The sequence below is a fragment of the Triticum urartu genome, chromosome 6 (genome assembly GCF_003073215.2).
Source record: "Triticum urartu cultivar G1812 chromosome 6, Tu2.1, whole genome shotgun sequence".
NCBI lineage: Eukaryota > Viridiplantae > Streptophyta > Magnoliopsida > Poales > Poaceae > Triticum > Triticum urartu.
The window spans coordinates 292,062,051-292,089,521 of record NC_053027.1 but is presented as its reverse complement, the minus strand read 5'-3'; the positions used below and the strand labels follow the sequence as shown (position 1 = coordinate 292,089,521).

The 27,471-nt window shown below is 42.4% G+C and overlaps 1 protein-coding gene and 1 pseudogene across 1 annotated transcript; both read right to left on the bottom strand.

Annotated features, from left to right (window-relative positions):
* Nucleotides 1-17,342: 17,342 nt before the first annotated feature.
* On the bottom strand, nt 17,343-17,937 carry LOC125516747 (annotated as a pseudogene).
* A 3,908-nt stretch (nt 17,938-21,845) lies between these two features.
* LOC125513283 (outer envelope pore protein 37, chloroplastic) lies at nt 21,846-25,546 on the bottom strand. Its single transcript, XM_048678357.1, has 6 exons — nt 24,947-25,546; nt 24,613-24,702; nt 23,801-23,971; nt 23,623-23,717; nt 22,870-22,990; nt 21,846-22,241 (listed from the first exon to the last, which is right to left on the bottom strand). The coding sequence occupies exons 1-6, from the start codon at nt 25,433-25,435 to the stop codon at nt 22,110-22,112; spliced, it is 1,098 nt and encodes a 365-aa protein (XP_048534314.1). The 5' UTR covers nt 25,436-25,546; the 3' UTR covers nt 21,846-22,109.
* Between the last annotated feature and the right edge of the window lie 1,925 nt (nt 25,547-27,471).

Below are 27,471 nucleotides of genomic sequence, written 5' to 3'. Positions count from 1 at the left end.
TCACGCCTAGCCGCGCATTTTTAGCATACCTATTAGGCATTATGAGAAGGAAGAAAAATTGCTGCCTCGTGTTTATTTAGATTATAAGAGTATGGTAGCACATGATTTCATTATAAAGAATAGAGAAGGGGAGCTTAAATACAAATTGTTCTTTGATAAACATCATCCGAAGACTATTACCTTGCATGTTCCTTCCTTGTTTGATTTATCTGCAGGCCAGTACCTCGTCTCGCCAAAGGACATTCACGCCTACCGGAACCCTGCACCAGCCACAGAGCCAGAGTCGGAACCACCAGTTGATCCTCCACGACAGTCTAATTACCAGTGGGATCTGGAGATGATTGCCAACCAGTGGCAATCAGAGTCTTCTTCATCGCAGTACGACCCCAACTACTATTATGGATATCCGCCAGGCCAGCCGTGGCCATAGACCAACTTAGGCCAAAAGCCTAAGCTTGGGGGAGTACGTATTTCTCACCGACATTACATTTATGTCCACACACTCATTGCTAGATGTCGATGCTCATACTTTTTTATTGTATCATCCATGCTAGTTTACTTCCTTTTTATGCTTTCTTCTTGTGTGTTTAATAAACCTTAAGAAAAACCAAAAAAATAGTTGTAGTTTCTAATTAGTTTACTTTCCATGCTTGTAGTAGTAATTAAAAAAGGAAAACCCAAAAATATTTCATGTTCTTCTTTTGCTTGTTGGGAGCTTTCCCGTGTAAATAGTTTTATTTCTTTTCTTTGGGGATCGATAGGAGAAGACCATGATTAAATTGTCGAAGTGGCTCTTATATGCATTATTGTTGATCTGACAAAAGAGCCCATATTGCCTTGTCTTCTCGTGTTTATTGAATGCTTGCAGATTCCAGCTTAGTCCAATGGACGCGCAGTATTATTATTATTCACATCATTCGGTCGTGCAAGTGAAAGGCAATTATGACGATATATGATGGACTGACTGAGATGAGAAAAGCTGGTATGAACTCGACCTCTTTTGTTTTTGTAAATATGATTAGTTTATCGTTCCTGATTCAGCCTATTATAAATAAACATGTCTGCAATGACAACTAGAGATCATAGTTTCTTGTGCCATGCTTGATTAGCTGGGAGCTTATAATGGTTTACCTTGCGTGCCAACATGCTATTAAAATGGTTGTGATGTGGTATGATAGGGTGGTATCCTCCTCTGAATGATTTAAGTGACTTGACTTGGCACATGTTCATGCATGTAGTTGAAACAAAATCAACATAGCCTTCACGATATTTATGTTCATGGTGGATTATATCCTACTCAGGCTTGCATTCGGTGTTGATTAATTTTAATGCATGTTCATGACTATTGTCGCTCTCTGGCTGGTCACTTCCCAGTCTTTTGCTAAACTTCACTTGTACTAAGCGGGAATACTGCTTGTGCATCCAATCCCTTAAACCCCAAAGTTATTCCATATGAGTCCACCATACCTACCTATATACAGTATCTACCTGCCGTTCCAAGTAAATTTGTATGTGCCAAACTCTAAACCTTCAAATAAATATCCTGTTTTGTATGCTCGAATAGCTCATGTATCAACTAGGGCTGTCCATATCTTCCATGTTAGGCGGGTTATTCTCAAGAGGAGTGGACTCCGCTCCTCACTCACGAGAAAGTGGCTGGTCACCGGGATGCCCAGTCCCATGCTTTATGCAAATCAAATCAAAATAATTGCAAACAAAACTCCCCCTGGGACTCTTGTTAGTTGGAGGCACTCGTTGTTTCGAGCAAGCCATGGATTGATGCTTGTTGGTGGAGGGGGAGTATAAACTTTACCATTCGGTTTGGGAACCTCCTATAATGTGTGTAGCATGGAAGATATCGCCATCTCTTGGTTGTTATGTTGACAATGAAAGTATACCGCTCAAAATATTATTCACCTCTATTTCAAAACCGAGCTCTGGCACCTCTACAAATCCATGCTTCCCTCTGCGAAGGGCCTATCTATTTACTTTTATGCTGAGTCATCATCCTCTTATTAAAAAGCACCAGTTGAAGAGCACTGCTGTCATTTGCATTCATTACTGTTAGTTTACATTGAGTATGACTTGACTGGATCTCTTTTACCATGAATTACAATGTCTAGTCAGTCCTTGATCTTTAAAGGTGCTCTGCATTTATGTTTTGTGGTCTCAGAAAGGGCTAGCGAGATACCATCTTGTTATATCATATTATGATTGTTTTGAGAAAGTGTTGTCATCTGAGATTTATTATTATTGCTCGCTAGTTGATTATGCCATTGATATGAGTGAACTTGAGACCTAAGCGTTATTGTGAATGTGGTTAGTCATAATCTTTGCTGAAAACTTGAATGCTGGCTTTACATATTTACAACAACAAGAGCAAACAGAGTTTGTAAAAAAATTTCTTTATCACTTTCAGTTTATCAACTGAATTGCTTGAGGACAAGCAAATGTTTAAGCTTGGGGGAGTTCATACGTCTCTGTCGTATCTACTTTTCCAAACACTTTTGCCCTTGTTTTGGACTCTAACTTGCATGATTTGAATGGAACTAACCCGGACTGACGTTGTTTTCAGCAGAATTGCTATGGTGTTATTTATGTGCAGAAACAAAAGTTCTCGGAATGACCTGAAACTTCACGGAACATCTATTAGGAAAATATAAAAAATCCTTGCAAAAGATGAAGACCAGGGGGCCCACCACCTGTCCATGAGGGTGGGGGCGCCCCTGCCCCCTAGGGCGCACCCCCCTACCTCATGGGCCCCCTGGAGCTCCTCCGACCTCAAGTCCAACTCTATATATTTGCTTTCGGGAAGAAAAAAACCAGGGAGAAGGATGCATCGCGTTTTACGATACGGAGCCGCCGCCAAGCCCTAAAACCTCTCGGGAGGGCTGATCTGGAGTCCGTTCGGGGCTCCAGAGAGGGGAATCCGTCGCCATCATCATCATCAATCATCCTCCATCACCAATTTCATGATGCTCACCGTCGTACGTGAGTAATTCCATCGTAGGCTTGCCGGACGGTGATGGTTTGGATGGGATCTATCATGTAATCGAGTTAGTTTTGTTAGGGTTTGATCCCTAGTATCCACTATGTTCTGAGATTGATGTTGCTATGACTTTTCTATGCTTAATGCTTCTCACTAGGGCCCGAGTGCCATGATTTCAGATATGAACCTATTATGTTTTCATCAATATATGAGAGTTCTTGATCCTATCTTGCAAGTCTATAGTCACCTATTATGTGTTATGATCCGTTAACCCTAAAGTGACAATAATCGGGATACTTACCAGTGATGACCATAGTTTGAGGGGTTCATGTATTCACTATGTGCTAATGCTTTGTTCCGGTACTCTATTAAAAGGAGGCCTTAATATACCTTAGTTCCCATTAGGACCCCGCTGCCACGGGAGGGTAGGACAAAAGATGTCATGCAAGTTCTTTTCCATAAGCATGTATGACTATATTCGGAATACATGCCTACATTACATTGATGAACTGGAGCTAGTTCTGTGTCACCCTAGGTTATGACTATTACATGATGAATCGCATCCGGGATAATTCTCCATCACTGATTCATTGCCTATGAGCTTTCCATATATTGTTCTCCGCTTATTTACTTTTCCGTTGCTATTGCTATCATCACTACAAAATACCAAAAACACTACTTTTGTTACCGTTACCTTTTTCTATCGCTACCACTACTATCATATTACTTTGCTACTAAATACTTTGCTACAGATATTAAGTTTCCAGGTGTGGTTGAATTGACAACTCAGCTGCTAATACTTGAGAATATTCTTTGGCTCCCCTTGTGTCGAATCGATAAATTTGGGTTGAATACTCTACCCTCGAAAACTGTTGCGATCCCCTATACTTGTGGGTTATCAAACAGCTGATGGAAACGAGGCCTGGCGTACCCCAGAACGGAGGAAACGGCCGTGTGTTCGACCGGCCATGATCGAAACGGGATCCTGTTCATCGGGAGGGGTCTGGTGTACCGCAAAACGGAGGAAACGGACCTCCTATGGTCGAAACGGGGGTCCTGTTCATCGGGAGGGGTGTGGCGTACCGCAAAATGGAGGAAACAGACTTGTGTTGGGGCGCTACGGTCGTAACGGGGGTCCTGTTCATCGGGAGGGGTGTGGCATACCGCAAAACGGGACTCCACGAGATAATGTTCATCTCCACCTTCAACCCCCTCCAGCCTCCACGGGCTACTGTTCATCCACCGTCGACCTCCTCTAGCCTCCACCTGCGACTGTTCATCCACGGGCTCTTGTTCATCCAGCCTCCACCGCGCGCTACTCCACCGGCTACTGTTCAACCAGCCCTATCCACGGGCTCCTGTTCAACCACCCCTCCACGAGCTACTGTTCATCCAGCCCTCCACCGTCTATTGTTCATCTAGCCCTCCACGGGGTCGTCCTATTCATCCAGCCCTCCATGGGGTCCTATTCATCCGGCCCCAACCGGCTCGATCGATCGAGGTCATGTTCATCCAGAGGCAAAACCATGGGGTCCTGTTCATCCACCCCCACCGGGAACTGTTCATCCAAACCCCCCAGCAACGCTCACTGTTCATCCAGAGGCAGCATCGATCGGCTTCAGTTAGCAGCAGTAGCGAAGGAATCACTCGGGTTCAGTAACATAGCTAGTGCAATCGCTCGGGTTCAGTTAGAGCCTAACGCCTCACTCGGGTTCAGTTAGAGCCCAACGCCTCGCACACACGCGCATACGTGTACGAGAGAAACACGCATCGCTCGGCCCCCGACCACCCACCATAACCGGGAACTCCCCAAAATTTTCCTCGCCCTCGCTTCTGCCACGGTTTTTTCTGTCATGGACGGCCTAAAGAATGTCATGCAGCTGCGTCTCCGGCCCGCCCAGGATGAAAAGCCCATTTTTGTCATGATTTTTTGTCATAGAAATAGGAGCCCACCACATCTATGATGATACCGGGTTTTGTCACAATTATCGTCATAGAAGTGTCATAAGCATGACAGGAAAAAATTTCGATCGGCCCAAAATGTCACGGATGTGTCTTTTTTTGTAGTGATGGGTTCTGGACAGTGGCTACAACAATCACATGACTGGTGACAAGAATCTCCTCACCCATGCTCCCCTTGCTCCGTCTCATCTGAAGCATATCACCTATGCTGACAAACGAAAAAAAGCAAGCTATTGGGTCTAGGTAAGGTTGCTATCTCAGAGGATCAACACATGGAAAAGGTGATGCTTTTCGAGTCCCTAAGATAGAACCTCATGCCTGTATCAGTGCTTCGTGATCTTGATATGATTGTCATCTTTGGCAAATATAGATGCATTGTGCTAATGGAATCTGACAAGTCCAAAGTCTTCGAAGGCTTTAGGAGAGGTAATTTGTACATTGTAGATTTCTCTCTAGGTCCTCAACCGGCCACGTGTATACTGGCAAAAGCTTCAGAGTGTTGGCTATGGCATCGATGACTTGGACATGCTGGCATGAGAAATTTGAGCACACTCATCAAGAAGAAGCATATCATTGGCGTCGAGGGCGTCAAATTCGTCAAAGATCACCTTTGTGGTGCTTGTGAGGATGGAAATATGACTATATCCAAGCACTCCCCAAAGATAATCATGCCCGCTACTCATCCCTTTGAATTACTTCATATGGATCTCTTTGGTCCTACCCATTATGCCACCTAACCAATGCAGCATCACTCTATGGATTCGTCATAGTTGATGATTATTTTCGTTACCTCTGGGTGCATATCATTACCTTCAAGACAGAAGTGCAGGGTGTCTTCAGACGATTTGCAAATCGTGCCATGACGAATTATGACATCAAGATCAAGCATATCAGAAGCGACAATGGCACCGAGTTCAAGAACACATGCATTGATGACTATCTTGACAAACTTGCTATCACTCATGAGCTATCACAAACTTGGTATCACTGAGTTCAAGAACACACCCCTCGGCAGAATGGAATTGCTGAACGCAAGAACATGACTCTCATTGAGGTGGCTCACACTATGCTTGATGAATACAAGACTTCTTGTCGATGGTGGTCTGAAGCAATTGATACCGCTTGTCACATCATCAATTGGGTATATCTTCACAAATTCCTCAAGAAGACCTCTGATACGTCTCCAACGTATCTATAATTTTTTATTGTTCCATGCTATTATATTATCTGTTTTGGATGTTAATGGGCTTTATTTTACACTTCTATATTATTTTTGGGACTAACCTATTAACCGGAGGCCCAGCCCAAATTGTTGATCTTTTTGCCTATTTCAGTGTTTCATAGAAAAGGAATATCAAACGGAGTCCAAACAAAATGAAACCTTTGGGAATGTGACTTTTGGAACAAACGTGATCCAGAGGACTTGGAGTGGAAGTCAAGCAATCAAAGAGGCGGCCACGAGGCAGGGGGCGCGCCTACCCCCCTCGGCGCGCCCTCCCCCCTCGTGGGCCCCTCGTAGCTCCACCGACCTACTTCTTCCTGCTATATATGTTCACATACCCCGCAAACATCTAGGAGCACCACGAAACCCTATTTCCACAGCCGCAACCTTCTGTACCCAAGAGATCCCATCTTGGGGCCTTTTCCGGAGCTCCGCCGGAGGGGGCATTGATCACGGAGGGCCTCTACATCAACTCCATGGCCCCTCCGATGATGTGTGAGTAGTTTATTTCAGACCTTCGGGTCCATAGCTAGTAGCTAGATGGCTTCTTCTCTCTCTTTGGATCTCAATACAAAGTTCTCTTCGATTCTCTTGGAGATCTATTCGATGTAATCTTCTTTTGCGGTGTGTTTGTCGAGATTCGATGAATTGTGGGTTTATGATTCAGATTATCTATGAACAATATTTGAATCTTCTCTGAATTCTTTTATGTGTGATTGGTTTATCTTTGCAAGCCTCTTCGAATTATCAGTTTGGTTTGGCCTACTAGATTGATCTTTCTTGCAATGGAAGAAGTGCTTAGCTTTGGGTTCAATCTTGCGGTGCTCGATCCTAGTGACAGAAAGGGAAACGACACATATTGTATTGTTGCCATCGAGGATAAAAAGATGGGGTTTATATCATATTGCATGAGTTTATCCCTCTACATCATGTCAGCTTGCTTAAGGCGTTACTCTGTTCTTATGAACTTAATACTCTAGATGCATGCTGGATAGCGGTCGATGTGTGGAGTAATAGTAGTAGATGCAGAATCGTTTCGGTCTACTTGTCACGGACGTGATGCCTGTATACATGATCATGCCTAGATATTCTCATAATTATTCGCTTTTCTATCAATTGCTCGACAGTAATTTGTTCACCCACCGTAGTACTTATGCTATCTTGAGAGAAGCCACTAGTGAAACCTATGGCCCCCGGGTCTATTCTCCATCATACAAGTTTCCAATCTATTTTATTTTGCAATCTTTACTTTCAATATATATCATAAAAATACCAAAAATATTTATCTTATTATTATCATCTCTATCATATCTCACTCTTGCAAGTGGTCATGAAGGGATTGACAGCCCCTTTATCGCGTTGGTTGCGAGGTTCTTATTTGTGTGTGTAGGTACGAGGTGACTCGCGCGTGGTCTCCTACTGGATTGATACCTTGGTTCTCAAAAACTGAGGGAAATACTTACGCTGCTTTACTGCACCACCCTTTCCTCTTCAAGGGAAAACCAATGCAGTGCTCAAGAGGTAGCAAGAAGGATTTTTGGCGCCGTTGCCGAGGAGATCTACGCCAAGTCAAGACATACCAAGTACCCATCACAACTCTTATCCTTCGCATTGCATTATTTGCCATTTGCCTCTCGTTTTCCTCTCCCCCACTTCACCATTACCGTTTTATTCACCCCCTCTTTTCTGTTTGCCTCTTTTTCGCTTGCCTCTTGTTGCTTGTTGCCCTTATGACTTTACCAAAAGGTGTTGATCCTCACCTTAGAAGGTTGGAAGAAATCGAAAACAACGTCAGAAGTTTTATGTCCTTGCAGTTTGAGCATAATAATTTCTTTAGAAACGAGCTTAAAGAACAAAAAGGTTTTATCGGTTTCATGAATAAAGAGCTCGATGATATGTCTAAGGAATTTTATGGTTTGAAATCTCATTTTGCTCATCTTGAAAAATTAATTGCCCAAATTTCTGATAAGCAGGCCACTTTAGTTAATAAGATGGCCGCTAAACCAGAAGAGTTAGATAATAAAGATGAAGATCTAAAAGTTATTGATGTGTCCCCTATTAAATCCTTGTTTTGCAATATGAATCTTGATAATGATGGTACTGGAGATGAGTCAACTTTAGTTAGAAGGCGTCCAAAAAATTCGGAGTTTTTAGATCTTGATGCAAAAATTGGTAAAAGTGGGATTGAAGAGGTCAAAACTGTAGATAGCAATGAACCCACTATCTTGGATTTCAAGGAATTTAATTATGATAATTGCTCTTTGGTAGATTGTATTTCCTTGTTGCAATCTGTGCTAAATTCTCCTCATGCTTATAGTCAAAATAAAGCTTTTACTAAACATATCGTTGATGCTTTGATGCAATCTTACGAAGAAAAACTTGAGTTGGAAGTTTCTATCCCTAGAAAACTTTATGATGAATGGGAACCTACAATTAAAACTAAAGATCATGAATGCTATGCTTTGTGTGATTTGGGTGCTAGTGTTTCCACGATTCCAAAAACTTTGTGTAATTTCCTAGGTTTCCGTGAATTTGATGATTGTTCTCTAAACTTGCACCTTGCGGATTCCACCATTAAGAAACCTATGGGAAGAATTAATGATGTTCTTATTGTTGCAAATAGGGACTATGTGCCCGTAGATTTCATTGTTCTTGATATAGATTGCAATCCTTCATGTCCTATTATTCTTGGTAGACCTTTCCTTAGAACGATTGGTGCTATTATTAATATGAAGGAAGGGAATATTAGATTCCAATTTCTGTTAAGGAAGGGCATGGAACACTTTCCTAGAAAGAAAATTAAATTACCTTATTAATCTATTATGAGAGCCACTTATGGATTGCATACCAAATATGACAATACCTAGATCTATCCTTGCTTTTATGCCTAGCTAAGGGCATTAAACGATAGCGCTTGTTGGGAGGCAACCCAATTTTATTTTTATTCCTTGATTTTTTTCTCCTTTTTAGTAATAAATAATTTATCTAGCCTTTGTTTTGGTTGTGTTTTTTGTGTTTAATTAGTATTTGTTCCAAGTAGAACCGTTGGGAAGACTTGGGGAAAATCTTTTTGATCTTGCTGTAAAAAACAAAAACTTTAGCGCTCACGAGAATTGCTGCCATTTTTTATTGGAGTGATATTTAGTTATTTATTTTTGAAGATGATTAATAGATAAATTCCTCACGTCCATAAATTTATTTTAGAATATTTTGGGTTCCAGAAGTGGTCGAAACCTACAGATTACTACAGACTATTCTGTTTTTGACAGATTCTGTTTTTCATGTGTTGTTTGCTTATTTTGATGAATCTATGGCTAGTAATAGAGTTTATGAACCATACAAAAGTTGGAATACAGTAGGTTTAATACCAAATATAAATCAAGAATGAGTTCATTACAGTACCTTGAAGTGGTGGTTTGTCTTCTTTTACTAACGGAGCTCATGAAGATTTTCTTTTAAGTTTTGTGTTGTGAAGTTTTCAAGTTTTGGGTAAGGATTTGATGGATTATGGAACAAGGAGTGGCAATAGCCTAAGCTTGGGGATGCCCAAGGCACCACAAGGTAAAATCCAAGGACACCAAAAAGCCTAAGCCCAGGGCATCCCCTCTTTCGTCTTCGTCTATTGGTAATTTTACTTGGAGCTATATTTGTATTCGCCACATGATATGTGTTTTGCTTGGAGCATCTTGTATGATTTGAGTCTTTTCTTTTTAGTTTACCACAATCATCCTTGCTGTACACACCTATTGGGAGAGACACACATGAATTGGAATTTATTAGAATACTCTATGTGCTTCACTTATACCTTTTGAGCTATATAGTTTTTTGCTCTAGTGTTTCACTTATATCTTTTAGAGCACGGCGGTGGTTCTATTTTATAGAAATAATTGATCTCTCATGCTTCACTTATATCATTTTGAGAGTCCTTGAGAACAGCATGGTAATTCACTTTGGTTATAAATTTTAAATGCTAAGAGAAGTTGGATGCTTGATAGATGGTTTTGAGATATAAAGGTGGTAATATTAGAAGTGTGCTAGTTGAGTAATTGTGAAATTGGTGAATACTTGTGTTGAAGTCGGAAAGTCCCATAGCATGCACGTATGGTGAACGTTATGTGACAAATTTGAAGCATGGGGTGTTCTTTGATTGCTTTCCTTATGAGTGGCGGTCGGGGATGAGCGATGGTCTTTTCCTACCAATCTATCCCCCTAGGAGCATGCGCGTAGTGCTTGCTTTTGATGACTTGTAGATTTTTGCAATAAGTATGTGAGTTCTTTATGACTAATGTTGAGTCCATGGATTATACCCACTCTCACCCTTCCACCATTGCTAGCCTCTTCGGTACCGTGCATTGCCCTTTCTCACCTTGAGAGTTGGTGCAAACTTCGCCGGTGCATCCAAACCCCGTGATATGATACGCTCTATCACACATAAGTCTCCTTATATCTTCCTCAAAACAACCACCATACCTACCTATTATGTCATTTCCATAGCCATTCTGAGATATATTGCCATGCAATTTTCCACCGTTCCATTTATTATGACACGCATCATCATTGTCATATTGCTTTGCATGATCATGTAGTTGACATCATATTTGTAGCAAAGCCACCATGCTTAATTTTTCATACATGTCACTCTTGATTCATCGCAATCCCGGTACACCGCCGGAGGCATTCACATAGAGTCATATTTTGTTCTAAGTATCGAGTAATTCTTGAGTTGTAAGAAAATAAAAGTGTGATGGTCGTCATTAGAGAATTGTCCCATCTGAGGAAAGGATGATGGAGACTATGATTCCCCCACAAGTCGGGATGAGACTCCGGACGAAAAAAAGAGGCCATAAAAAAGAGAAAAAAAAAGTCCCAAATAAAAATATATAAAAAAGAGATAAAAAGAGAGAAGGGACAATGTTACTATCCTTTTTCCACACTTGTGCTTAAAAGTAGCACCATGATCTTCATGATAGAGAGTCTCTTATTTTGTCACTTCCATATACTAGTGGGAATTTTTTATTATAGAACTTGGCTTGTATATTCCAATGATGGGCTTCCTCAAATGCCCTAGGTCTTCGTGAGCAAGAAAGTTGGATGCACACCCACTTAGTTTCTTTGACGAGCTTTCATATATTTATAGCTCTAGTGCATCCGTTGCATGGCAATCCCTACTCCTTGCATTGACATCAATCAGTGGGCATCTCCATAGCCCATTGATTAGCCGCGTCAATGTGAGACTTTCTCCCTTTTTGTCTTCTCGCACAACCTCAATCATCATATTCTATTCCACCCATAGTGCTATGTCCATGGCTCGCGCTCATATATTGCTAAAAGTTGAAAGAGTTTGAAAAGGCTAAGTATGAAACAATTGCTTGGCTTGTCATCAGGGTTGTGCATGATGGGAGAATTTTGTGTGACAAAAATGAAGCATGGCCAAACTATATGACTTTGTAGGGATAAGTTTTCTTTGACTATTTTTATGTCAACAATAAACTTTTATCTTGAATCTTTCGGATCTGAACATTCATGCCACAATAGAGGAAAATACATTGAAGAATATTCTAGAAAGCATTCCACATCAAAAATTATGTTTTTATCATTTACCTACTCGAGGACGAGTATGAATTAAGCTTGGGGATGCTGATACGTCTCCAACGTATCTATAATTTTTGATTGTTCCATGCTATTATATTATTTGTTTTGGATGTTAATGGGCTTTATTTTACACTTTTATATTATTTTTGGGACTAACCTATTAACCGGAGGCCCGACCCAAATTGTTGTTTTTTTACCTATTTCAGTGTTTCGTAGAAAAGGAATATCAAACGGAGTCCAAACGGAATGAAACCTTCGGGAACGTGATTTTTGGAACAAACGTGATCCAAACTTGGAGTGGACGTCAAGCAATCAACGAGGCGGCCACGAGGCAGGGGGCGCCCCCCCCCCCTCGTTGGCCCCTCGTAGCTCCACCGACCTACTTCTTCCTCCTATATATGTTCACATACCCCGCAAACATCCAGGAGCACCATGAAACCCTATTTCCACTGCCGCAACCTTTTGTACCCAAGAGATCCCATCTTGGGGCCTTTTCCGGAGCTCCGCCGGAGGGGCATTGATCACGGAGGGCCTCTACATCAACTCCATGGCCCCTCCGATGATGTGTGAGTGGTTTATTTCAGACCTTCGAGTCCATAGCTAGTAGCTAGATGGCTTCTTCTCTCTCTTTGGATCTCAATACAAAGTTCTCCTCGATTCTCTTGGAGATCTATTCGATGTAATCTTCTTTTGCGGTGTGTTTGTCAAGATCCGGTGAATTGTGGGTTTATGATCCAGATTATCTATGAACAATATTTGAATCTTCTCTGAATTATTTTATGTATGATTGGTTTATCTTTGCAAGTCTCTTTGAATTATCAGTTTGGTTTGACCTACTAGATTGATCTTTCTTGCAATGGAAGAAGTGCTTAGCTTTGGGTTCAATCTTGCGGTGCTCGATCCTAGTGACACAAAGGGAAACGACACATATTGTATTGTTTCCATCGGGGATAAAAAGATGGGGTTTATATCATATTGCATGAGTTTATCCCTCTACATCATGTCATCTTGCTTAAGGTGTTACTCTGTTCTTATGAAGTTAATACTCTAGATGCATGCTGGATAGCGGTCGATGTGTGGAGTAATAGTAGTAGATGCAGAATCGTTTCGGTCTACTTGTCACGGACGTGATGCCTGTATACATGATCATGCCTAGATATTCTCATAATTATTCGCTTTTCTATCAATTGCTCGACAGTAATTTGTTCACCCACCGTAGTACTTATGCTATCTTGAGAGAAGCCACTAGTGAAACCTATGGCCCCCGGGTCTATTCTCCATCATACAAGTTTCCAATCTATTTTATTTTGCAATCTTTACTTTCAATCTATATCATAAAAATACCAAAAATATTTATCTTATTATTATCATCTCTATCAGATCTCACTCTTGCAAGTGGCCGTGAAGGGATTGACAACCCCTTTATCGCTTTGGTTGCGAGGTTCTTATTTGTATGTGTAGGTACGAGGTGACTCGCGCCTGGTCTCCTACTGGATTGATAGCTTGGTTCTCAAAAACTGAGAGAAATACTTACGCTTCTTTACTGCACCACCCTTTCCTCTTCAAGGGAAAACCAACGCAGTGCTCAAGATGTAGCAACCTCATATGAGCTCCTCACTGACATAAAGCCCGATATAAGTTATTTCAAAGTCTTTGATGATAAATTTTGGTTAGAGGTCCACATCACAATTCCGAATTTGAACTGAAAGCACATGAGGGTTTTATGCTTGGTTACGGAAAGGACTCGCAGACCTACAGAGTCTTCAACACCTACCACTGAAGGAAATATGCCTTAGAGGCAATAATAAAGTTGATATTTATATTTCCTTATATCATGATAATGTTTATTATTCATGCTAGAATTGTATTAACCGGAAACTTAGTACGTGTGTGAATACATAGACAAACAATATGTCCCTAGTGTGCCTCTACTAGACTAGCTCGTTAATCAAAGATGGTTAAGTTTCCTGACCATAGAGAATGATGTGATGGACAAGACCCATCCGTTAGCTTAGCATAATGATCATTTAGTTTTATTGCTATTGCTTTCTTCATGACTTATACATGTTCCTCTGATTATGAGATTATGCAACTCCCGAATACCGGAGGAACACCTCCTGTGTTATCAAACGTCACAACGTAACTGGGTGATTATAAAGATGCTCTACAGGTGTCTCCAATGTTGTTTGTTGAGTTGGCATAGATCGAGATTAGGATTTGTCACTCCGTGTATCGGAGAGGTATCTCTGGGCCCTCTCGGTAATGCACATCACCATGAGCCTTGCAAGCAATGTGACTAATGAGTTAGTTGCAGGATGTTGCATTACGGAACGAGTAAAGAGACTTGTCGGTAACGAGATTGAACTAGGTATGATGATACCGACGATCGAATTTCGGGCAAGTAACATACCAATGACAAAGGGAATGACGCATGTTGTTATGCGGTTTGGCCGATAAAGATATTCATAGAATATGTAGGAGCCAATATGATCATCCAGGTTCTGCTATTAGTTATTGACCAGAGATGTGTCTCGGTCATGTCTACATAGTTCTCAAACCCGTAGGGTCCGCACGCGTAACGTTCGATGATGATTTGTACTATGAGTTATGTGATTTGATGACCTAAGTTTGTTCGGAGTCCCGGATGAGATCACGGACATGACGAGGAGTCTCGAAATGGTCAAGAGGTAAAGATTCATATATTGTAAGGTTGCATTCGGACATTAGAATGGTTTCGAGTGGTTCAGGCATTTTTCCGGAGTACTGGGAGGTTACCGGAACCCCCCCCCCCAGGAGAAGTATTGGGCCTATTGGGCCTTATTGGATGACAAGAACATGAGAGGGGCACCCCCCTTGCCCAAACCGAATTGGACTAGGGGAGGGGACGGCCCCCCTCTTTCCTTCTCCCTCTCTCTCCCTTCCCCTTTTCCCTCTCCGGTGGAAGGAAGGAGGGGAGGGGGCGAATTCTTGTTGGACTAGGAGTCCAAGTAGGACTCCCCCCTTATGGCTCGCCCCCTAGGCCGGCCACCTCCTCCCCCTCTTTATATACGGAGGCGGGGGGCACCCAAAAGGCACAACAGACATCTCTTAGTTGTGTGTGGTGCCCCCCTCCACATTTTACCACCTCGGTCATATCGTTGTAGTGCTTAGGCAAAGCCCTGCGCCGGTAACTTCATCATCACCGTCGCCACACCATTGTGCTAATGGAACTCTCCCTCGTCCTCAACTGGATCAAGAGCTCGAGGGACGTCATCGTTCTGAACGTGTGCTGAACACGGAGGTGTCGTACGTTCGGTACTTGGATCGGTTGGATCATGAAGGCGTTCGACTACATCAACCGCATTACTAAACGCTTCCTCTTTCGGTCTACGAGGGTAGGTGGACACACTCTCCCCTCTCTTTGCTATGCATCTCCTAGATAGATCTTGCGTGATCGTAGGATTTTTTTTTGAAATAGTGTGTTCCCTAACAGTGGCATCCGAGCCAGGTCTATGCGTAGATGATATATGCACGAGTAGAACACAATGAGTTGTGGGCGATAATAGTCATACTGCTTACCACCAACGTCTTACTTTGATTCGGCGGTATTGTTGGATGAAGCGTCCCGGACCGACATTACATGACCGTGTTCGTGAGACTGGTTCTACTGATGTGCTTCGCACACAGGTGGCTAGCGGGTGTCTGTTTCTCCAACTTTAGTTGAATCGAGTTTGACTATGGTCGGTCCTTGTTGAAGGTTAAAATAGCACACTTGACGAAAAATCGTTGTGGTTTTGATGCGTAGGTAAGAACAGTTCTTGCTAGAAGCCCGTAGCAGCCACGTAAAACTTGCAACTACAAAGTAGAGGACGTCTAACTTGTTTTTGTAGGGCATGTTGTGATGTGATATGGTCAAGACATGATGAGATATAAATTGTTGTATGAGATGATCATGTTTTGTAAAAGTTATCGGCAACTGGCAGGAACCTTATGGTCGTCGCTTTATTGTATGAAATGCAATCGCCATGTAATTGCTTTACTTTATCACTAAGCGGTAGCGATAGTCGTAGAAGCAATAGTTGTCGAGACGACAACGATGCTACGATGGAGATCAAGGTGTCACACTGGTGACGATGGAGATCATGACGGTGCTTTGGAGATGGAGATCAAAGGCACAAGATAATGATGGCCATATCATGTCACATATTTTGATTGCATGTGATGTTTATCCTTTATGCATCTTATTTTTCTTAGTACGGCGGTAGCATTATAAGATGATCCCTCACTAAATTTCAAGGTACAAGTGTTTTCCCTGAGTATGCACCGTTGCTACAGTTCGTCGTGCCGAGACACCACATGATGATCGGGTGTGATAAGCTCTACATTCACATACAACTGGTGCAAGCCAGTTTTGCATGTGCAGAATACTCGGGTTAAACTTGACGAGCCTAGCATATGCAGATATGGCCTCGAAACACTAAGACCGAAAGGTTGAACGTGAATCATATAGTAGATATGATCAACATAGTGATGTTCACCATTGAAAACTACTCCATCTCACGTGATGATCGGACATGGTTTAGTTGATATGGATCATGTGATCATTTAGATGACTAGAGGGATGTCTATCTAAGTGGGAGTTCTTAAGTAATATGATTAATTGAACTTTAATTTATCATGAACTTAGTACCTGATAGTATTTGCATGTCTATGTTGTTGTAGATCAATGACCCGTGCTACCGTTCCCTTGAATTTTAATGCGTTCCTAGAGAAAGCTAAGTTGAAAGATGGTAGAAACTACACAGACTGGGTCCGTAACTAGAGGATTATCCTCATTGTTGCATAGAAGAATTATGTCCTGGAAGCACCGCTAGGTGCAAGACCCGCTGCAGGAGCAACTCCGGACGTTATGAACGTCTGGCAGAGCAAAGTTGATGACTACTCGATAGTTTAGTGTGCCATGCTTTACGACTTAGAATCAGGACTTCAAAGACGTTTTGAACGTCATGGAGCATATGAAATGTTCCAGGAGTTGAAGTTAATATTTCAAGGAAATGCCCAAATTGAGAGATATGAAGTCTCCAATAAGTTCTATAGCTGCAAGATGGAGGAGGATAGTTCTGTCAGTGAACATATACTCAGAATGTTTGGGTACCACAACCACTTGACTCAACTGGGAGTTAATGTTTCTGATGATAGTGTCATTGATAGAGTCCTTCAATCACTGCCACCAACCTACAAAAACTTTGTGATGTACTATAATATGCAAGGGATGGATAAGACAATTCCCGAGCTCTTCGCAATGCTAAAGGCTACGGAGGTAGAAATCAAGAAGGAGCATCAAGTGTTGATGGTTAACAAGACCACTAGTTTCAAGAAAAAGAGCAAAGGGAAGAAGGGGAACTTCAAGAAGAATAGCAAGCAAATTGCTGCTCAAGTGAAGAAGCCCAAATCTGGACCTAAGCTTGAGTCTGAGTGCTTCTACTGCAAAGGGACTGGTCACTGGAAGCGGAACTAAACATACGAGAAATGTAAGGAGTAAAACAGTGGGTACAGACTACAAAGGATGCAACGACCTGGTGCGATGCTTTGTTCTTATCAAGTTTGCTCGTGGCCTTGCCCACCTTCCGTCTGTGCCTTGATATGCTTTGTGATGGCCTCAGCAAGGCAAGCTAAAGTACTGGTGCTGACAAAGGATGCGATGCCCGTGTGCTCGTCGTCAACTTCATAGTCGATGGTTGATCTTATTGTAGATGTCTAATTTGCATCGCTCACAACCTCAAATCGTACCAAATACTACTTTAGAAATCCTAGTTCGAGGAAACCTCCTTCTACTACCAGTGCCTCCTTGACAAAGTTTTCATTGTCAACCTTGATGAACTTTTCTTTCTGATTTCCAATCCAGGGATTCCTAGCATGGATTATTAATCACCTAAATGAAATTAATTACCGGCCTGAAGCTAAGGGTTGTTGAATGCATATTCTGAGAGGAAAAAGACCTTGTTGGTTGATGTATATGGGCTCAGATTCTAACCAGGTATGACACCACCATCTCCAACCACAAGTTCGACCTTCGAGAGTACGCCAAGAAGCAATTGAGGGATCAACTGGCCAAGAAGGAGGCTTCCATAGACCTCCCACACCTCAGCTGCCGGGAGGCCGGTCTTCCCTCATGGTAGAGGCTCCCTTTCATTGCTTCTAGAGTAATCTTGATTTCCGTGACCTCTGTGTAGCTTGTCAAGGAGTGCGCCAGTGCACATATATAGATTTCATTTAATGTGAAATTGTAGGGTACTGTGTTCTGAGAATCTGTTGCTTGGGATGTCAATCCCAGACCATCATATTACATTTTTATAAATATTGTGTTTATATGATATTGTCAACTACTACTATATGATGTGAACCAACCTATGGTTAGATGGTTAGAGGGACAGTGGTATTCCCAATCCATCGTGGTTCAACTCCTAGTGCTCGCATTATTTTTGAATTTATTTCAGAATTTCCGGCGATGCGTTTTCAGTGGGAGGAGACCCCGTCGACGACTTCATAAATCTTAAGATGATATGTCGACTTGGTCTCTCGAAGGTGCTCATATGGGTAGAGTGTAAAAACTACTACTATATGATTATGCCACAACCATAAATACTGCATGGGAATCTTTTTCCAAGGTACACAACCGTATCCCCAGAATTACACACATTACTTCGAGGTGAATCCACCAGAGGCCCAGAAAAAATCCAAAAAAAGGAGAGAAAAATATATGTACAGGAGATTGAAGCTTTTCATCCATGTACACAGGAAATAAGTCTGTTATATATGTTTCTGTGCATACTTTCTCACCTTATTCAACCGTGTAGAGACATGGCAAACCGGACAAAGCACACACTATAGAATGAACCTGAGTTATTAGACATGGAATTGTATCATCCCGCTCACAACTCTACTCAGGTAATACATGGATATAGGGATGAAAACGGCGCGGAAATGGATGGAATTGGATGCTACCATATTTGTTTTCATATTTTTTTGCAGAAGCGGAAACGGATACAGAAACCCGGGAAACGAATACGGAAACAAATACTACTGGAAACAGACACGGAGCGAATACAGAGCGGACACTGAAACAAAATTGTATATTGACCAGAACTTAAAACCCCCTTGAATTATAGAGAAATACAGACAAAAGCAAACAAATTTACGGAATTGTTAACATGGCTACAAAATAATATGATTGTGTTGGCAACATAGGGTAGTATTGTAATAGTACATGACAATTCCGTATAGGGTATAGTTGAGTACGTGTGTGGTAGTAAAAGTTGGTCCTTAAATGATCCATTCTGCTCATTCTACTCATTGTGTTATTGTGTATTGTTTGATAGTTGGGCCACAAAGGAGCCATAGACCTATAGCAGAAATGGAAATTCCATATTTACGAGAACGGAAAGTTCCGTTTTCCATGTCTGTTCCACCGGAAAACATCGTTTCGTTTTTGTTTCCGTTTCCGCATACCATTTTCATTTTGCAAATTTCCGTTTCCGTTTTCATATTTCCTCTCCGTTTCCATTTTTCTCCGGAAAAGTGAAAACTTTCCACTCCATTTCCATCCCTACATGGATGATCACGAAGCACCATGAAGCCGAATGCCACTGACCCGAAGACCATCACCCTTAGACCAAGGAGGAGACTTCCATAGATCTCCCGCACCTCGGCTGCTGGGAGGCCACTGCTGCGGAGCTACATGTACTTCGGGAAAAATTGTAGAGGCTTAAATTAAGTCGAGGGCATTCATTGTAGGGTAAGGAGTGCGACGATCCACATATATAGATTTCATTTCGTGTGAAATTGTATGATACTGTGTTCTGAGAATCTCTTGGTTGGGATGTCAACCCCAGTCCCGAGACCATCACATTACGTTTTCCTAAATATTGTGTTTATATGATATAGTCAACTATACGATTATACCACAACCATGAAATATTGTGCATGGGAATCTTTTTCCAGGGTACTACCCCTCGGTCCCTGCCAACATGGTGTTTATGTATTTTGAGATTAGCTTTGACCATCAGTTTAACCAGCAAAATATGAGTTATGTGTTGCAAAATTATAACTTGTGTCTATAGTTAAAATAATTTTAATCCATATAATTTTTATGACATATGATGACTCATATGTTACTGCTCAAATCGATTGTCCAAGTATCGTCACAAAATATTGATGCATATATTAGAAGCACAATAGAATGACGTAGGCGGGCTATATGAAATATCACATCAGATTTTTGCCTAGTTTAAGGAGAGAGAAGAGAAGTGAACTATAAACTTACAACCGGTTGTAGCACGTGTCCCAACACTCTTTGCGAGGGAAAAAGATGGCCTAACACATCATACAAATATGACTTACTATTGTATAAGTAGGCAAAGAAGACATGTCAACTTCACATATTTCATTGTGGGTTGTACTAAAAGAGGGAGCCGGATCATTTGACGTACGGTCTCTGACGTTGAGACATTGATGTGTGGGCCCGAGACCACATGTCAGTGGGCGCCATGGCACGCCAGGGGAGCCGCGTCCCTAAAAGAGATGGAGGGAGACGACCACTCCCTGTGGCCTATGCTTTGCTCTTTGTATCATTTCATAACTAAGATAGGAGAGCTTCCATTAATGGAGACAGCCTCTTATGTGACGATAGTTTGACCAATGTAGCAAGAGTTATATATCACACACAAAAAATATCAATGGAAACTTCACGTGTTATATTTATTTTCTGGTGGTATATTTTCTGTGGCATACAAATTATATTACATTAGTTAAACCATCAATCTAAGGATACACTTGCGCCTTTTAAACCGGAAAGGAGGGAGAACATGACTAAAGAAACAACGAGAAGAACATTTCTGACAAAGTAACATCACACGAAGTATGAAGTGAGGTTTCAATACTGCTAGGCACGAGGAGAAGATTAACCTTCATGGGCAAGTGGTATCTAGAAGGACACCTTTCAGTATTTGTGATCGATGTTGTCGAAGATGATGATATCAATGAAAATGTGAATCGTTGAATCAAAGTTGGATTGATAAAATGATGCTAAGCTTTTGGTGACAAGAGCACCACAAAAGCTAAAAAGCAAATTCTATATGATGACGATTTAATTGCGATGTTGTATGGTGCACGAGGTTAGCAAACTAAAAGGCGATATGTCCAACAATTAAGTGTAGTAAATATGCGCACGTTGAGATGTGGCCACATAAGAAAGGACTGATGAGGAATGATGATGTGAACTTTGCTTCCGTTACACCCCCTAGAACAGTTTACGGATTTCGGTGCAGATTAAAGTTATAGATGTTAGAAGGTGCCCCTACAATCAAAAGGTACTTCATAGCCCGTGTATCCAGGTTTGATCTGCAAGCTAATATGGTGATAACCTTTTGAAGTATAACTTTAAATTCATGCAAACTTTTAAGGGTTGACCGAAACAAAACCCTAATGATATACATGATAGAGTTGGAAGCTTGTCCAACATTATTGTCTGGGACTGTTCATAAACATATACAATGTAGAACTCCTGAAACGCCTGCGCATAGATAATGTAGAGGCTGTTTGATTTTAGGACTAGCATTGTCATACTTTACCATATATTTTTGCCAAACTTAACTAAGATTAGTTCATCAAAATAAGAGCCACAAGTTGACAAGCCTAAAGGAATCTTGCCACACTTTTTGTGTGTATGCCATGTGGGGTCCAAGTGTGGCTTGCCTAAAATGTGGCTTGAACCAAACACTCACCTAAGTTAGTCAAACTTGACTAACCTTAGGTGTAGCAATCTTTGATAAAGTTAGTCACAAACCAAACAGCCCCTGAGGTCAGGGTAGACCAAACTTGACACTACCAGTCCGTAGAAAGTTAGTTATCCAAGTGCCAAAACCATGACTAAATTCCGATATCGTATGGGTTTCAACTCTAACCTACCCCAACTTATTTGAAATTGAAAGGCTTTGTTGTCGTTCACATTGCACTAAGCCAAAGGTCAAGTTCCAGTTCACGGTACCATGGGCATGCACCCTTAGCCTCGGCTCAATCTCTATCAATTACGAAGTTAAAAAATGACACAATTGAATCTGTGAATTACCAACTACAGTGACAACATCCATACTAGGGAAGCTTGGTCCAGAAATAAATAAATTATGAGACACTAACTTCCTACATGAAGCCAGAGTGGACTGGTGGCCATTATGTACAATAAACCAAAATACATGATAAAATAGCACGACTTGCAGAATGTGTATCCATTGATGACATATGCACCTTACAAGAATAGGTCAGGCCAAGCCTCGGTACCCGGCAATGTATCAGAGGAATGCCTCCACTCTACAGATCCCACCTTTTCTTCACTCGAAATAGTAAAGAAGGATTGCGAATATTATCCTGGGGAACCTGAAGCATAAGCTGAACCTTCATCTTCATAGGTGCAGTCTTTGCTTTACCCTCTTCTTGCCCAGCCTAACATCCAAAACTATGTGTTCAGGTTCATGGATAGATCAAAAAGGTCGTGCATTTTTTAAACCGAAGACGAATGATTTGACAGTTCAAATGGATATATGATGTGAAGTCAGGCTTTGACTGTTGCAGAGATAAGTGTTAAAACAAAGCTCTGTTACAGTCTTAAAATACTCTCAAACAGCTCTGTTACCACATGCCTCAATGGAATACCAATCATAATTGTCGAATTTTAAACATGCAGTACATGAAATATTGCTGTATCTAATGATCGTTCTCTCAATAACATGTGCTTATGCTATACAAGGATGGTTCAGGTAACAAAAACAACAATCAAACTTAGCAAGCTCGCGTATTCCAGGGTTCAGAATTAGGTAAAAGCTACATATCCAGACAGGCAGACACGATCCTTATGTCAATGTTAAGAAAAGAAGTATTAGAGCTCTGCTCAATATGACATAGTAAATTGACAAACCCAGCTGAAATATTCAGACGAATCAGGATTTTTAACATGCAACCATTAAGGGATAGCAAAAAGTGAGTTGCTAATTCTGCCTATTTCTAATTCACATACTCCAATAGTAAGTAAGACAGGATGATGAGCAAAACTGAGTTGCCAAAATGTACATACCCAGATGGAAGCCCATCCAACTCGCACCTCTGAATCATAACCAGCTTTCAGTTTATAATTTTTACCAATTGTATGCTTATAAACAGCATTCCATTCATCAGTGTCGAAGTTAAAATGATAGCTGAAAGGAAGAGAGAAATCAGCACAGAAAGATTCACTGGAAAATAAACTAACTTTAAAAAGACACATAAGATGTATGTCCAATACAGATTCTTGCCTACTTGCAGACTATATTTCATACTTTGGTTAAAGTTTTACTTTGGCAACATGTTGTTCAAGTCCTCCTTATAAACTGGAACTATATGTCAAATAATTGTAGGAAATAGACTAACCGAAGTGAATCTCAATATCTGACATTTCTAGAGAGAAGAAAACTACTATACACAATTAATTAAGTATGCCAAAGTTAAGAGCAGTTAACACAATAGCCTTCACTGCTCTATCCCAAAAAAGGCACACAGAACATGTTGCATTTTGCAGTATTAAGATTCATGAGTACCCTGCTGTCCAGGTCATCTTGTTAACATAGGAGCCCCTGAAGGTAGGATTATGAACATGCTCGACAATTGCAGAATCTTGATGGATGTTGTGCACAGAATTACATAAAAACGTGGAGAACTCAATTCGCACATGTATTCATAGAAACTTGGAGGATTCAAGACCAGACACATTAATACTGTAGAGATTTCGGGAGAAGAAATGGTCGGTGGATACATATGCTAATGAGCAAAGCAACAAAGACAGTATGCTGACCTTAACTTATCAGAAGAACCAAAACGCCTTTTGAAGTCTAGGGATACTGCATTGGAAGGCAAGGAGACGCTGGGAACTAAAGTTAATTCATTGTCCTGCCATAGAGAATGGACAAATCGAATCAGATAAAACAGAAGGTCCGAAAACTGAACAAAGTACAACATTAGACATAATTCACCTTATAACAATATCTTAGATTCAAATCATTTTCATTGTATTGAGCAGTAAGAACGCCGTCTAAAAAATCAGTTTTCGCAATCCCATACACTGACAACATTTTTTGGTCTTCTTCATTTGTCCTCTCTTCCACTGAAACTTGACCAATTGGAAAGTGGAGTGTTGCTCTTGGCTGCACAGGTATCAGGGTTAACTAAACAGTTGACAGAGTTTTATTCCAAATTCTAGGAAATATGCACAGATTCTTGTTGCTAAGAACATATGTCTACAGCATTCAAAAACATCTTTCAGCTTAGGACACATAGTCTACTGAGTATAAACAAATATAGCAATGAAACAAATAGCACATGATTTCATATAAAACCTTTAAAAACATTATACGACCGCTCAATGTTTTCAATACAATAGCTAATGTTTAAAATCTGAAATAGCACCTAAAGGAGCGACAATCTGGATATAGGCGGCCTCAAAGATCATGCACGCTATACTGCATACATGAGTAGAACAATAGAGTACAGTTGTAAGCTGTAACTTACTAAATAACATGGACTTTCAGACCAACTTTCGCAAACATTTTACGACTATTCAATCTTTTCAATATGCTAGCAAATTATACTACTTTATCTCAAGTGGCATAAATAATTTCTGAGGAATAAAGGAGTGACGACTATAATACATTTTGTGCTAACAATGATCAAATTTGTATTTTAAGGTAGAAAATGAACCTTGTTGGAATTGCTCAACAGCACAATACATTTATTCCAATCACAGAACATAGAAAAAGAAAACATGTAGGAGTATGTGTGTACTCACCAAACCACTGTAAGGCACCAAAGATGATATCTCAAGTCTATAAGACGGATCACCCAACCTAGTTATTACTGAAACTTCTCCTTCTTGCTCCTGGGAATATAACAAGTGCTATTATAACGAAAAAAGAACTATGTAGGTACCAGTAGCAGTTTAAACTCAGAAGACTAAAGGTGTGAAACTTTATCAGTGAGTGAACAGAATAATACAGATACACTTTCCATCGTCAAAAGTAACATAAACGCAGACACAGACATCATAGGTCCGTCAACGAGAATTGTGTAACTAACCAACGTTGAAATGGAGGTGCAATTTCAATATAGAAGCGCTATAATACCTTGACATCGTGCGAGGCGCGAAGCTGGACGGCGCCACCGGGGAGCGAAGCGTTACCACGGAGCAGCGCGTTGCGGCCCTCAACGTCATACATCGCGGAGAAGTGCTTGGTGACGAACGACAGCACCGGCGCCCCGAAGAGCTGCCGCGGGTCCTCTCCGTGGCCCTGCTGGTCGCTCTGGAACGACAGCCGCAGCTTGGCGAGACCCCCCGCGAGCTTGCACGACACCTTGTGCGCAAACAAGGCCTCCTCGCTGTCGTACTCCGTGGTCACCCGCAGCCCCGGCCTCCTGTACCGCTGCGCTGGAGCCACCACCGTCGGCTCCGGGGGCGGGGGTGGTGGGGGCGACGGGGGAGGGGGCGGCGGGGGAGGGGGAGGGGGCGGGCAGAGGAAGGTGAGGGGGCAGCGGAGCCATGGAGGCAGATTGAAAGGGTTAGGGTTCTTGGGGGTGGACGAGGATGAGGAAGTGGTGGCGGTGGCGGCGGCCATGGGCGGAGGAAGCGAGGGAAGCGGCGGGGTGAGCGGTGTGAAGAATCGAATGGAGGAAGAGGGAAGTGGAAATCTTGTGGGACCTCGGGTGCGGACTGCGGAGGGCTTGGAAGTTGGGAATTCTTGGCCATTTATAATTAGAACCTTATTTCTTCTGGCCTATTCTGAAACAAATATGCTTCCTCACTTCCTCATGACGACATTGCAATGGGTGTACATGACAGCAGCACGATACACTGCACGTTTGATTGCCCGCATAAGGCCCAACCAGATCTGGGTGAGAAGAGTTTGGACTGTTTGGTTGGCCTGAATACACCGTTCAACCTATATCACACGAACTTTAAAGCACTCTCGAGTCAGGCTCGCGAGCTACGCTCGAATCGGTAGTTTCTCGCGAGTCAGACCCGAGCGAGGCATGTGGGCGACGGGGGCTGCATGCGAGGAGCCACCCCAGAAGCTGCGTTGCTTCCCGAAGCGCCGACAGTATTACCCTCACCTTCCCTCATCGCTCGCTCTTCCCTCTCCCCACTCTTACCGACGGCGGCGGTGAAGCAGATCGAAGAACGGCAAGTCGACCTCCGACCACCTTCACTGACATCCGCAGCAGCAGCACTTCGGCAATGGCGGTAAGCTATTTCCCCCCTCCTCGCGCTACTACATCGCATTGATTCGATCCGCGATAGGGGAACCGGGAATCGGGGTAAACACCATAGAAGCGACCATAACATCGTCATGACTTCCGATACATATGTGAGGTTTCAGATCCGGATTGAGTACAATAGTAATGGGGAGTAGGGTTCATCTTACATAGTACGCACGGATCTTAGCCTTGGGCACCCTTGAGGCGATTGGAGCAGCGGGTGGCCTTGGTCTTGGTCTTCTCCTGCACCACCGTCTCTTCTTCCTCGTCGGAGTCCACCTCGATTGGCATGCTTCCGTTTCCTGGCTCCGGCGCCCTCACAATCATCGCCACCGCATCCTCTTCTTCCCCTTCCATAGGCACAATTTTTGTGGTGAAGTACACGCCAACACGATGGTCATGAGGATGCCGGTATTGTCTGTACTTGGCCACTTTGCTCTTTGTCCAGCGTCGTCAGATTCAGCCTGATTCATGGCCTAGCGAAGTATGTCGACTGACATAGCGCCCTTCGCTGGGTCAGGAATCAGTGTCTTCAACTCCTCCGAGGTCACCTTCTTCACCACAACGTCTGACTCTTTGTGCAACTCGTCCATGCTGCTGAAGTTTGAGTACACTTATCCGCAAAAAAAAAGTTTGAGCACACTTCCATGGTGTTCTCAAACTTGGTGCGGTCACCCAGTGAGCACCCTAGGAAGAAAGCCTCCATCCAATGCCCCAAGGGAAGGGGTTGGCATTGGGGTTGGGTTTGGGGTTCATGGCGTTAGGTTGGAGGAAGAGTGGGAGACTGGGTAAGTGGTGACCAACAAGTTGGGTTAATAAAGGGGCACACGAGTATAGGTTTTAATAGCAATGTTGCAACATTCATAATGCAGATGCTAACCCAACATTTGAACCTCTTCATAATGCAGATCGACACAGAGAACAAGGGAAAGGAGGTGGTGCCATCCAAGGAGCAGGACAAGGGCAAGGATGAGGTGCCGCCCTCAAAGGTGACGCACGTCCAAAGCCCGGGCACGGATGACGACATGCCGGAGGTGCCCCACCGGCAAGCGTCGGAACTACGGCCACTACCATGAGGTGGGAGGGCCAACCACCTTCTACAAGGTGATCCTGGCCCCCTAGCTTGAGGCCATACCTATGCCGTTGGACTTCACGAGGCACTTCCCGTTCGTGCCGCATGAGTTCAAGCTGAAGACAAATAGCGGCTGCTTCTAGAAGGTCACTGTCCGGCTGTTGAATGGCAGGGTCACCCAAGATCAGGGTTGGGCCACCTTCGCCGCCATCCATCAGATCAAGATAGGCTTCATGGTGACCTTCAAGCTGCTGACACCCGACATGTTGAAGGTCATCGTCTTCAATGACGATGACATTGAAGTGGTGACAAGGTGGGGGAGGC

Coding starts and splice junctions, on each gene's coding strand:
- LOC125513283 (XM_048678357.1), bottom strand. CDS start 25,435: ATGGCCGCCGCCACCGCCACCACTTCCTCATCCTCGTCCACCCCCAAG. Junction 24,703..24,946: donor GCGCCTCGCACGATGTCAAG/GTATTATAGCGC, acceptor TTATATTCCCAG/GAGCAAGAAGGAGAAGTTTC. Junction 22,242..22,869: donor TTGGATGGGCTTCCATCTGG/GTATGTACATTT, acceptor TTTGGATGTTAG/GCTGGGCAAGAAGAGGGTAA.